The sequence below is a fragment of the Haemorhous mexicanus genome, chromosome 1 (assembly GCF_027477595.1).
Source record: "Haemorhous mexicanus isolate bHaeMex1 chromosome 1, bHaeMex1.pri, whole genome shotgun sequence".
NCBI classification, from domain to species: domain Eukaryota; kingdom Metazoa; phylum Chordata; class Aves; order Passeriformes; family Fringillidae; genus Haemorhous; species Haemorhous mexicanus.
Genome location: NC_082341.1, coordinates 47,967,293 through 47,981,570, shown reverse-complemented (window position 1 = coordinate 47,981,570; position 14,278 = coordinate 47,967,293). Strand labels below are relative to the sequence as shown.

General features: G+C 39.1%; 1 protein-coding gene across 1 annotated transcript in view; it reads right to left on the bottom strand.

The window, feature by feature from the left end:
* Nucleotides 1-2,246: 2,246 nt before the first annotated feature.
* The window catches only part of EPDR1 (ependymin related 1), a 29,676-nt gene continuing 17,644 nt past the window's right edge, over nucleotides 2,247-14,278 (bottom strand). Inside the window, exons 2-3 of the mRNA XM_059848875.1 lie at nucleotides 6,955-7,163; nucleotides 2,247-4,918 (exon numbers count right to left, since the gene is read on the bottom strand). Of these exons, the coding sequence (XP_059704858.1) occupies nucleotides 4,728-4,918; nucleotides 6,955-7,163 (400 nt within the window). The 3' untranslated portion in view covers nucleotides 2,247-4,727. The remainder of the gene's footprint in view (nucleotides 4,919-6,954; nucleotides 7,164-14,278) is intronic.

The following is a 14,278-nucleotide window of genomic DNA, read 5'->3' as shown; positions in this document are numbered from 1 at the left end:
GCAGTGGCAGAGCTGATAGGAGCGGGCATGCATTCTCCATAGAAAACAAAACTGAGTCACTGGCCTGGCCTGAAGGATAATTTTAGTGCAGAGGGTGAAACCCAACCCTCTCCTTCAGCGTGACATGGGCTGTGACGTAGAGCTGGCAACTCAGCTGCTGCTGTTTCAGGAACGTCAAAGCTGTTTATCAGCCCTGGGCAAGTGTGGGAAAAACCTTGGCAGGGAGCAGGGTGAGCCCAGCAGGTTTTTCTTTCATTTCCTTTCCTTCCCTTTTGCTCATGAGCCCCTTTGCCCAGCGTCATGGAAGCCTGAGCTGAGCCCAATTAATGGTGACAGCTGGATGCTGAGGGCGTGAGCAACACCCCCGTGCACAGAAGCGAGCACACAGGGCACAAAGCCCAGACGGTAACACACACACACGTAATTTTATTCCACATTGTAAGGCAGGGGCTGGGAACCTCCAATGACATTGGTGCTTCTGCCCTAATTCCTCCAGGCCTCTGAGGGCCCCAGTGGTGGAGGCAGTGATGTCAGCCCAGAGCTATCAAAACCAGAAAGGCAAGAGCAGGCAGAAAGCAGAATTACTGTTCCCACCCTCCAGGGTGGGAAATAAAGGAGTCTGAAGTAGATTCCTATGGACGTTGTGGTGAGAAGATTAATTCTTCAGTCTTCAAAGACAGCAGGCAGCACTCTTTTAAAGGCACACACATTCTTGTAGACAGACATGCAGGTCATGCATTCATGCTTGCAAAATCAGTCATGCGTTCACACTTGCAAAATGTGCAGTGCTGGGCTATTTGTCTTTTTTCAAATAAAATATCATACTGCAGCTATGTGCATCACTTCATTCAGGATGCAGTTTTGGCCTCTATGCTCTATGCTGAAATAGCCATACCAAACCACACAGGTCTTTACCCTGGAGCATGTTGAATCAAAGTAGTGTTTGGAAGTTTCCACTACCATCTTCAGAGCAGCATCTTGTCCTACATTTCTGACAGTTTTCTGGGGCTACTGACTGGATCATAAGTTTTCTCCCTCTGCCCTTATAAAGCAGTAAGTGCTCAGAATTATTTAAAAAGTTTTCCAAGCTTGCTCCATTTGCTCCTATGCCTAAGTGCAGATGTGAAAACTAAATCTCTAAGTGTCTGAGTCCATGCCATACATGCAGCCTCCTGGAAAGACTGCAACCTCCATATTTTTATAGTCAGGGACCTCTGTCTATTTGCGTTGGGTGCCCTTTTGAAGTCTTTATTCCTTATAGCTAAGGAGTAAGCTACTGATGATCCTGTGATGTGCCTTTCTGTCATGTGGGAACATCCTGCAGTTTGCCTCCAGCATCAGTTTTTGGCCAAGGATGCAGAAGATGCAGGATGTGATACAATAGACATGCCAAGACCTCTCATCAACTGGTATTTTGGGACAGCAGCAATTGAACATGAGCCAACCCTGGCCTCTTTGTTGGACACCCACATGCAGTTCAATGTATGTTGCTCACATGCAGCTGGCACTGCCCTTGCTTTTGAGATGGAATTGATGGCAAAATACATAGGTCAAGTCCAGCTCAGATCCAGCAGGCATGTAGATGCTCAATTCCTACTGAAATAAATGCAAGTGAAGGTTGCAAACACTGTTTGGAAGTGGACTTCATTGACATTAGGAAGTAAAGGGTGGGAATAGAGATGCGAATTTGCAAGGAGTAAATGTAAGCACTAAAACATAATTAACTTCAAAGTGAGAAATATACTGATTTTGTTAATGTCCCAAAATAAGAATGTCATACTGTTTAGAGATTTCTTGACTAAAATTGACTTTGTCAATGGATTATTGTGTTTCTTCCTATGTTCTTCATGAAAGTTGGCATTCCCTGGTAAATGGCAGCACTTCCATGGTGTGCAGCATGGCTTGAGGCAGCAAAATCTGTCCCTATTACTAGAGTTAAGCAAACTGTTAAAACAGGAACTGAACCAAATGCCCAGATCTCCTCCCCAAACTCAAACAAAACCTTTCCTTGAGGTTCAGGAATGTTTGGTTAACTTTAAATTAAACAATGTTGTGCTTCTACACATCCTGCTTTCAGAGAAGACTCCAAGCAGAAACACAAAAATATGGCAGGCACATCTATGTTTGCACTATTTCTGGCCCAGCTGAAACCAGGAAACACTGGAAGTCTCACAAAATCAGCTTTACCTCACACACTATCCAGCTACCAGGTTCTGTTGCTGTAAACCCATAGAATACAATATAACTCATGTACATACCAATTTATTATTAATTTTTCACCAAAAAATTTTTTTACTGTGATAAACAAGTTTCCCAGACTATCAGACATATGAACCCCCCCTTTTTTATTCAATTGTGGCAGCATACTATATAGCTACCTTATATTCCTTTTATGCTCCTTCTCATTGAGTCACTGGCGTAGTTGCCTAAAGACATGATGTCTCCTGTGGTACATGACAAGAAACCAAAGCACATCATAACAAAGATTACAAACCAGGCATGTGCATGGTGTGCTTCATATTTGGTTTGTGGCTAATTCAAAATACGTAATCCTAAATTTTGCTGCTTGATATCTCTTTGACAACTCTCTGCATTGGATTTGTAGAGCATAAATATGAAGACAACAGCATTGTTTTAGAGGAACATATTTAGCCATATAAAATTGCCCTGCAAGTCAGGGCAAAAATTTTAAAGCACTTTTGTGTACCAGACTTTCACAAATTTGCAAATTCATATTTAAAGGAACACTTAATGCTATTGCTAGAAACTGTATCTGTTGTCAGCAAAACATAATACAGACACCCTGATTACCCAGCTATCTGCTCAACCGCAACAAAGCCATCCCAAACGATTCAGTACCACAGCTTCACGCTTGCTAGCCAGATTTATTATATTTTCCAGATTCTAACAGGACACATATTAAGAAATGCATGCTAATCATTGTCCTAATGAGAACAATATGCAGTTAGCATTTAGAGTGTCACACAAAAAATACAGAAGGCGAGCACAGAATAAATGCACTCTAAATTCAAGGAAACCCAATCCTTCTCTCCACTAGCGTGTTTCAGTGAAATGCCCTGCTCCAAGAGAAATTTTTAATGAACTAGCTAAATTTTAACCAGTATGTATATGTGCTTTCATCAGGCATGGAGCAAAGTAAAATGCCATTCTGACCACAACTGTGAAAGAAAAACAACCACTGTCCCACTTGCTTACGTACAAAAAGCTATGAGTATATAAAGCACTAAAAGCCTGCCCAACATCTCTCCTCTGGAGACACCAAACTCCCCAGTGTTTACATCTGTTTACAGCCAGATGAGTTCTGGAAGAAACAACTACCCAACATGTGTAAGAGGACAAGAATCTGTCTTTAAATTTTTTTGCAAGTCGTAAATAAAATGTACACCTTGCAGAATAAACCAGTTAATCTCATTTGGTAAATGTGCAAAACCCATCATGCTTCTGAGTGTATCGAAGGTGCATGAAGGTTTGGTTTGAACTTTCTAATGCAAAATATGTGCCCTCCCTGAACTTTTTTGCTTATGTGGAGATAATAAGATTGAGATGCTGATGAAACAGCAAATAAAACAGATAGCAACGGATCTGCTCAGATTGTAGTGCCTAGCTGCCACACCACACATCTAAAATCGGTGCCTCCCATTCCTCCCTCCCGCCTCCCTACACAGGTCACATGCTCTGCCTTTCTCTCCATCCCGACCACCAGGCACTGTGTGAATGCTGATTCAGACTTTACTAACTAGGGACGAAGAACAGCTTTTGTTTTTTCAGACCTTTCTGGAATTATGAAGGTGTTTCTACATCCTGAGTGAAGACTGTTGAAAGCAGTTACAAAACATTAAAGCTGTTTAGAGTGCAGAACTGTTTAATCCCTTTCCATAGGTTAAAACTAGTGTTGCCTTGGAAAGTGAGTGAAGTAAAATTTGACTGAAAACTGTCTCACCACACCCTACTGGAAGACTTCTCCAAAAGGGAGATGCATAAAAAACTTCAGCTTACTTCTTTTTGAAGGTGTACCTCTCCCTCCTTCCCTTCCGTTCCACCATTCTCCCAAGAAACAGAAAAGTATTTTTTGCATGTCAGCAAAAGAATAAAGCTACTCCAGTTTCTTTTCAGAAAGAATGAAACTTAGCTCAAAAATTGACTACTAGCTTCCTGAAGAGCAGAAAAAAAAACAAAAAACAACCAAAGCAGAACACAAAGCAAAATAAAACCAAAAGAAAAAATTTACACAATTTTGATGCGTATAATTTAAAATTATATTTTTCACTTAGGGATGAGGTTTTACACAGGTCACCTTTCCCTTAAAGTCTCCAGAGGTAACAAGAAGAATGGCATCAAAATTTAGCTTTTTCTTCTAGACAGTACCATTGCTGCTGTCTGCCTATGCTTAGTCTTCTTGAAAAAATAAATAATGAAATCTTTGCAAAACTAAAATCAACATTAAATAAATAGTATCTAGAAATATTATCTTAATGGTAACTATGTAATACTGCAAGTGCATCACTGAGCAGATTAATGTGATCGAAAGATTTCTTTTGTTTTATCTATTTTACTCAGTTATATGCTTATGTTCTCTCTCAAGCGAAAACCTACAAATTCCACAGAGAGCAATTAGATTGAAAAATCAGCTTAGATGTCAACACCTGACTACCAATAACCATCCTCTTGGCTAACATGTGTTTGCCCAGAGCATCTAGTGTTCATACTCAGCATTCATCTCTCATCCTTGTCAGCTGGGCTGTCTGGCAGGTGCTGGGTGGGGTGAACACGGAGGGGTCTGCGATGCCCGGGTGGATGTCAAAGAAGCGAGTCGAGGTCGTCACGCTGTAGTTCTTGGTGTAGGTTTCCTGTACTGGGTAACAGTCCTTGACGGTGTAAACGCCGACCCAGGATTCCACTGCAACCAAACAGAAATGTGACTGCTTTAGGTGACAAGACAAGATGCATGGGTCATGATGATGTCAGTCGCTTTTAAGTCATTGCTTCTGCTTAACATTGTCTATTCAGATTCTCATGATAATTTTTTTTTTTTAAATTCCTATTCTTTTCAAACACTTCTAGCAGTTCATTATCTCAAGACTATGCTCAACGCTGATTTCCTCCAGAATGGGATGCAACAAGTCTGTGTCCCTTTTTTAACTTCAGTCTAATTCTACAGTGTGCTAATCTCAGAGGTGCTCCCTCGCTCTATTCCCTCTGTTCTCTGTCATCACCTATACCTTTTCCACTATGCTGCTCAGGCAGTGGAAGTAATACCATTGAAGTGGTGTCCTTTGAATGCCATTTGCTTTTATCTCTCTTTTATTATTTATCTCTCTTTTTATTATTTTATTCCTGTCATCATCCTGTCATTCCTTCAATCATTCTCCATCCCACTGTTTTACGCACTTGAGATCTCTTGATAGCATAAACTCATGATGTTAAAATTACTTACTGTGATCATAAATCAGTTCCTCTGAGAAATGTCTGTAATGAATTTTTCTAGTCCCAAGAACACTGATTTTCTCCCACCCAGCAGCAATCACACACACTTATTTTCAGTACTTTCAGTTTTGTGTTATAGGCTGCAGCACAACTACATTACCAGAAATAAATAAATGATGACATGAAACACACTTATACTGTATTCAAAGAAAGGGTGGCAAGATAAGCAATATTTGAATAAACCTCTTTTGAGCATGCTAATATACCAAAAACATTCTGACCTTAATTACTATGGTTTTGAGTACACAGAAATGGAAGCAAGCCTTTACTGAAGAAGCCTTCTCTCAAAATTTAGAATTAAAAATCTTGGTTAAATATGATGCTACCCAAGTAACCTGTATCTCCCCTAAAACTTATATAATTGTAAAAGAAATATAATTTTTACAATTCAAACCAATACTAGCTGAAAGGTAGATAGGTACCTTTCAGACATTATGTTTATGAATGATCATACAGAAAAACACTGGAGATACAAAATAATACAGGATAAAAACCACACATCATTAATTGCATGTATCTAGATATAAAATTCCATTAAAATTCCAAAAAATATCAGATCTGAATAAAAAACAAGTTATTGGAGTGATAATTTGTCTCTTGCAGAACAACAGAGGATATATCAACCTAGTTATAGAGGTCTAATGATCTTATCCTTCATTCTCTTCTTCATTTGTTCTACTTTTATTCAAGAAAGAAATATTTTCCTCCGGCTAAATGCTCAAGATCATAATCAGCCTATATATTAGATGTCCAGAACCGTAAGTATTGCATTAGCTGAATAGTCCCATAAATTTCATGGAGGTTTTGAAATTATTTTTACAGTTGTCTGGGTCATCAATAAAACACAGATGAAATTGAAGTCAAAGTGCTAATAAAGTTCTGTGCATTCAAAATCTAGCATACTATACCTTGGAAAATTCAGCCTCCTTTCTTTTATGATGCAAGTGCTCAGCTGCCAAGTGCAGAACGAAGCCTTGCGAGAAGATATTTCTTACCAGTACAGAAGACAACAAAATTAGTCATTTATTAAGGACTTCAATGGCTGCAGAACCATGTGTAGACAAACACTGACACCTGCTCTGTTTCTGTTACACGGACTATAGTTTGAGTGTGCCCCTAATTATAGTACCAGTTCTTCTCTAGGTAAATTTTGGATACAGGCTGCCAGATTCAGACATGAAATAATGCTGTTCCATGCCAAACTCTGTATGATACCAAATACAACACAATCAAGTCCTCTGAACATATTTAATCCTGCTGAAATATGGAATTTTCCTTAAAAACACAGTGTTATTAAAATGATATTCTGTGCACAGGGCATTTTCATTACTTCTTCCAGAAAACTCTACAGAAATATGGAAAGCCAGGGTGAAACACAAACAATTTTATTTTTCCCTGTGCAGCAGAGACATTGATTATTATTAAAATAAAACAAAGGCATGCACATACATTTCCTGGCTGGTTTTCTGTCAGACCATTCCTGTACCATAACTTCATCTCCAGGTCCCCCAATGTAGTACTGATCTTCATAAGTTGAATTGGCAGGAATATCATATGGATCCCATGGCTCTGTCAGAGCAATCTTCGAGCAAAGCTTTGTAACTTGTTCAATCTGAAACATCACTGCATCTTTGTAGAGCAATATGTACTCAAAAAACCTGAAACATTAAGAAAAAGCAATTTATATATATGTGTGTATATATATATAGATATAGATATATATATATATATAGTCTTTTTCTATCCCAAACAAGGAACATTGCTGATATGTAAGCTTGTCTTTGACTTCTCAGCACAAGAACATTTCCACTTGCATTAAACCTTGCCAAACTTTGAGAAACACTAACCAGTTAGGCTGAAATTTCCCATGCTAAAAGTTTGTCTCAGCTGATTCTTTCCAAAATAAATAAATCAGGCTGAACTGGTTCAGCCATTTCTGAGAACAACAGAACAACTTTTCTGAGAACAACTGAGGGAAAAACATGTTATTATTCCTGTTTTTTTTTTTTTTTTTTTTTTAATAACTATTTCATTAAAAAGCTCTAGTGCCTCCATGTTTTGGAGAAAGGACTTAAAACTTTGGCAGGAGAAAAGTTTTTATTAAAAGTTGCCCAGATTTGGCTAAGTTATAGGCTTTTGAAAAAAAATCTGTTTGCACAAGCTGGATAGATTCACTTCTGCACAAATGTGGTAGAGCCTTCCTCTGTACTGGTTAGATGTAGTATCTGCCATCCTCACAGATGTTTCTCCATGGCAACACACACAGTTTAAGTGGGACATGGGGGTGAAGGGGCAAGTACATGGTCCCAAGCGCAGAACTGAGAGGGTCACCCTCCATAAGACACAGTTTCTCCCACGATGTAGTGAAAAGAAAAAGCAGAGGAGCAAAACAGCAAGGCAGAGATAAGGAGAGGTATGTAGCTCAATGAGCTTGAGAGGCCAGAAGGTGAAGTCACCAGCATGGATAGTTAATAAGGATTTAAAACCAATCTTCTAATGAGTATGAAGCAACCAAGCCAAGCTCTGAGGAGAGATGATAGACATTTACATGAACACTTTCATCTAGTTTCTTTTTTCAGTGGTCTGGTCTCCCACCAGTACTGTGACATTGCTTCCATACCCTGTAAAAGGAGGTGGTATAGTCCTTACCTTTTAACTGCACACAACACCAGAGAAAAACAGAAAATCAAAATGATGAGAAGTATCAGCTGATCTTGAACACTTAGCTGAAAATAGCAGAAACTTAACTTCTCCAGGGTACTTTGCATTACCAGTCAGATGAGAAGTTCTTCAAAGCATGTCTCAAATCATCGTCATGCATGCTCTGCATCTTTTGCAAAGAACTTAAACCAGGGTCACTTTCTAAGCCCTTCAAAACTCTTTATTCATTATTAGAGGCTTCCCTTGAATATTTCAGCTCAAATACTTGGCTACAGGCTATACAGTGACTCTAGAGAAAATCAGCTTCATCTTTCCATCTGTAATTCCTTGTTTCATGCACGATGCTGCCTCCATTTCCTGCAAAAAGAAAGGCTTGGGTGTCTTTGGACACACATATCTTCTACTTCACAAGTCTGATTCTAGTCCATAACACTGTTCATCCCGTGCCATCTGAAAGATGAGAAGCTAGTAGAAAACATTGCATAATTCATGTAATTGAAGAGATGATGCACAAAAGCAAGACCAGACCCTTCTCTATTTCCCAACTCCTCTTTGCAGTCCTCACATTCTTTTGGGGACAATGCAAAGTTTACATAAAATAGGGTCGAAACCAAAACAATTTACAATTTTAATTTTTGCACTACACAATTGCACCAGACAGCAATAACTTCACATATCACTGACATTGTGGCATTTAAAGGTTGCATAATAAGAAGTGTCTCAGCATGGTTAAAAGCATCTGAGCAACATTCCCACCACTTCTTGAAAGCATCATTTATTCTGCATGCATGGAAACATGGTCAGGCTAAATGCCCTTAGCCAAAGTGAACAGTGAAAGAGAATATAAAATGGGACAAGGAAGCTGACATGATATAAACCGGGGCCCATCTCTCACTCACAACCTTGCAAAACATGGGAGGTAGCTTGTCCTGCTTTCCAAGTAGGAAACTGGGAACTTCCCTCACACTGACAAGACTCGTGCAAAGAGGCTGACAAACTACAAGGCTACATATGACCTTCCCCATGGTAAATCATCCTCCTGCCCATATCTTAAAATATTCCTGATTCGGCCATGACTTTCACCAACCTAAATTTGGCTGCCTTTTTCTTAGACAAAGGCAAGGTTTCCACAGCCATGATGTGCTAATGAAGAATTTGTTATCTTTTTAAACTCTTCTTATATAAACCCAACCTGAGATCACATATGGACATACATAACTTTTATATCACTTTTGTCCACAGAACATACAAGAACACTAAAAGACATTTATTTATGTGGTTTCAATGAGAGTCTAATGATCCAACTACTCTTCAGCTGGCTGCCTAGCAGCTCCCATAAAAGTGGGAGCTGCCTTACAGAGGAATCTATCACCACGTTTGAGACATCTGAGTGATAATACAGTGATTTTGTAAAAGAACGCAAAACTCCAATGTATTAGAAAAGCATTACAAACTACTAGGAATAAAAATAAAACTGTTAAATTTCTTTTTTTGTTTTAAATCCTCACTTAAAACTTAATTCACACAGAAATTTTACTTGCATATTTAACAATCCTGCAGACAGCAAGATGGGCACTATGAAACACCGAAGTAAATAAAAATGAGGAAAATCTAAACAAATCAAACTCAGCACTAATCATCTCTCTGGCGGCCATTCTGCAGAGTAAGAGGCTCCACCACTGAGATTTTTAGTTCTAGGTGAGGTGGATTGAACATATATGAAGGAGACACCAGTCCTACACCTTGATGTGCTGCTGGGATGAACTCTGCCTCTGTGGGGGCAGGCACACGAGAGGAGATCTGCAGAAAACCTCATTCTGCTCACTGTGCATGACAGCCCTAGGTAAGCAGGGGTAAGATTTACAATGTCCTTGTTCAGATGTGCCTCATATCCAAGCTTTATAGAGAATTGCTCTGTGTCCTGGAAATAGCCAGAACAGAAACCCAAGATTACACAGGATCTGAGTTTAATGGCATATAAAAGGTGAATGGTTAAGTTGTTGTTTTATAAAGAGAAGTATATACCAGCCAAAATTAACAGCTAAATGTACACAAATATAAAAATGATAATTTAAAAAAATTAAAATAAGAAATATTTTCCTCCTCTTGTTTTTAACCAGCCAAGTTCTGAGTGTACTGCCTCTATTTGTTTAGGCGCCTGATATTACACTGGCTTTTGAGGGGAAGCACAGAGTCCTGAAAATAGGTCTTGGCAAAGAAACAGGAGAGGAAATTATTTTTAATTAGTTTGTTTTTTCAGAAAAATGTAATGTATTTGCAGCCTGAACCCACTTCTAATATTATTTTTATAATAATTTAATTAAACTGTAATTTCAAGAAAGCCCCAACCTAAAATGAAGTGCCCCAACTAGGCCTCAAATAGGCACCTTGAAACAGATTTGAAGAAGTCACTTGGACAATTACCCTACTTGCCTGACTGAGATTATTTCCCTTCCCTTCCTATTCTATTCCACCCTACCCTGTCCTATGCCTCACCCCATTGTACAGTATGGAACTCTCTCATGATCCTTAATACTCCCTTTGTCTATGTCTGAAAATGGATGAATTCCAGAATATAAAGACACACATGTTTTTGCTCCCATGCTTTAAAGAATTTCTTAACTCTGGACCATATCCTGCACAAATAATTCCACTGATTTTGCTGGAAGCAATCATGTCAGATTGGGGGGATATAGGCTGGGTTCAGTACTTTCTTCTCCCAAGCTAAGGAAAGTATTTTTCTGAATAAGAGATCAAGTGAGTTAAATACAAAGCCAGAAACCCAGAACCACACAATCACAAGGTGAAGCACTTGTGTTAAGGATGTACTGCAAGGGGTGACTGTGCATCCAAATACTGTCCCAGCTCCTCATGAAATCTAGGGAGATAGGCAGAGGTCCCTGTCAGGACATAGCCCAGATAACATAAAGACACACTCCTGGACCCTCACAAAGGCTTGAAAACTTATCTTCTGAATGGGTGATTTTTTTGCATGTTAATAATGTAATTCATAACATTGAACTATTTTTCAACATTTGCCAGGAAAAAAAATCCTTAATGTTAAGATCATGCTACCAGCTCCTTTTAAGGTGCTCAGTCTGCATCCTATGCTGGGTCCTTCCCAACCCAGAAGCCTGCTAGCCTGCCCATCACCTGACACATCTGCCTGACTCCCAGAGTTTCTTCTGCACTTCCAAGGGCTTCCCTCTACGAGCCAAACCAAGAAGAAAGGAGCTGCTTGCTGTCTAACTGCCTTTGTAGTGACTCAGAGGAGCAGAGGTGCTGTTAGTGACCTGGCAAGACCCATGTGATGTACTGAAGAATATCAGACAAGGTCATTTGCTAGAGAGAAGCAAAATAATGGTCTGAGATTGAGACTGGGTAATAGAAACTCTTTCTGTGCTAAATCTGCCTCTGTATAATTTTGCTCCGTGGCTTTGGACAATCAACTTACAGTACTAGAGCCTTAAAATGCTGTTTATTATTTTCCTTTGATTGCAGTAGCACTGGAGAGGCACAAGTCTGTGATCACAAACCAGTTGTGTGAGGCATTGTATTAACAAAGAACAAAACCGCTAATCCTGCCCCAAAAAAACGCTGAAACAATGGTAAAACAGACCTGTCTGCAAAGATGTACTGGGGTTTCATGAACCTAGGGCTTTAACCTGTTGATTCAGATTTCCCATCTATTGTAACCTTGAAATTCCCATTCATGTTAGCCAGGACTTATATTACCTAGTAGTACAAAGCTACTGAAAAATGGAAGCAAAATTTTTGCATTATTACAAAAATGCATTATTTGTATCCGAGATTCTGGACTACTCAGCAGCAAACAGTATTTGCTATTTGATATCTCAAGCTGAGGTCACTCCAATTACTTGCAAGCAAACTTTACTTTCTCTTTGGTGATTAAATGAAGGCCTGAAGCATCTGTCTGCCTTTGTGGTATTACTTAATTCTTTGCCAGTTCTTTTTGTAAAAAGATGCTTTTAAACAATTCAAAAGGAGCTAACCCCACATCTGACTAGAAGAAATTGCCCTACAAATATCTCAAATTGTCTGTTCTAGTGTGCACAGATAGGTACATCCATATATTTAATTCTTGAGGTATCTTGTATCCTCTTGATAAAATACCCCACAATGATACCACTCTTTTTTACACATTTGTTTTCTGAAGATAGACTGGGAGAATAGGAACCTTCATGAGAAGTGTGACTACATAACCCCATCTTCTCAGGTCCTCAGATCAAGAATAGTTCAAGGGAGCAAAGCTGCCAAGCAGACATGCAGACAGTTGATAAACACCCATCAGGTCAAGAACATTCATCTGCTTTTGGAAGGATCTGGCAAGCTCATTTTAAAAGGGAGAAGCATTGGTTTTTTAGTATATTTCTGGGAACTCCATTCTTCTTTCCCATTAAGTTTTCGGTAATTTCAGACTTGTGTTTTTCTTCTGGTATATCAGATCTCAACAACAACAGTCATTTACCATATTTGACTTCACATGTTTGGCAGTGGTGCAGGACTATGGTATATTGTACAAACACAGGACTGTGCAAATACATGTGACAGTAAATGTAATGTGATATTGTGTAAAAGCAGTATAGTTTAGTCTGACTTAAATCACTCACAGATTGTAAAGGCTTTATTTTAAAAAAAAAAAAATTCAAGGAGATCAAGCCCCCTGTATCAGGTATCTAATTAACAAGGTATATGAGGAACTTTGACCACACTACGAGTTTCTGAAGCAGAGAGAATTAGCCAATTTAACTCCTGTTAATAATGCAGTTTGTGTAGAAAGAGAACCTTAAATAAAGGAATCAAAAGCTGTGAAGTCACCAACTAAAGGATGATATAGTTTTGTGACTTTAATTATGAAACTCAATAAAAAATGATGCGATTTCTTATTATTTTCATTGTTTTCCCATAAATTAGATTAGTTATTTTGGCAAACACTAAGGGAAAATCAGCTCTTCAGCAAGCAGCCTGTTTCCCTTGCTGTTCCTTTTTGGCTATTTGACACTTTTAATAATCCACCAAGTCACAGCCCTGAGAACAATGCACCGCAATTGAAGTTGAAATTCAGAAAAACAATAAAGCAAGAGGGTACAAGATGCACTGCCCTTAATAGAGAGCATCTGTCTGCTTCCATAAGTAAGAGTATATTCGTAACTGGAGCCCTCAGTAGGCAACAACGCAGCTCAAAATGAAAGGAACGGAAGATGTGGCTAGCATACCATAATGCTTTAAAATGAATCAATGGAATCACCTCCTAGGGAATATGGTATATAATAGCAGAACCACATGATATCAAAATATACTTGAGGTCAGAGATTATTTTCCTGTTATGGGTTTGTAAAAAAGTCTAGTACAATGACTCTTCCATGAGTAAGTTCATAATAATAAAGGTTACTGGAAAATCACAGCAGGGCTTAGAGGAGACCAAAAAGAGTGAGGAAGGCCAGGATTCACCTCTCGGTATATACAAACAACCTTAGGAAAGATGAAATAATAAAGAGGGAAATGACAGAGGTACATTACAATTTATTTATTACATTTCTCACCCTCTTTGTGCTATTTGAAGAAGGGAAGTAAATAAGTCAATTGGAAGAGCTGATGCTCAAAACTGAGACATGGAAATGCTGTTTTGAGAGTGCAATTATTTTAAGGCTGTGAGTTTGTAAAGATGTCAGAAATAGGAAACAGAAATTTAGCATGTAGAGAGCCAGAAAAAACATGGCTACAATGACTGAGAGTATCTCAAAAAGGGAAAAAAACATATGCAAACATAAAAGACATACCTGTCTTCCTGTTTTTAATTTTACATCTAGAGGCCAGCCAGGAGCCTGAAGACTGTGCCACAAGGGTTGCTGGGACCTGGGCAGGGACAGGAGCAATGGTGGCCAAGCCCCCCCTAGCATTTATAAATGGAGCCCACAGGGAGCAGTGGAGGCCAGGGCAGGCCATCAGGGTGTGGGGCAGCTCTTCCCATGCAAGTGTGCCGGATGGGATCCACCCAAGAGTATTGAGGGAGTGCACACAATTGCTCACCAAGACACTTTCCATAATTTCCCAGCAGTCCTGGCTCACTCAGGAGGTCGCAGTTGACTAG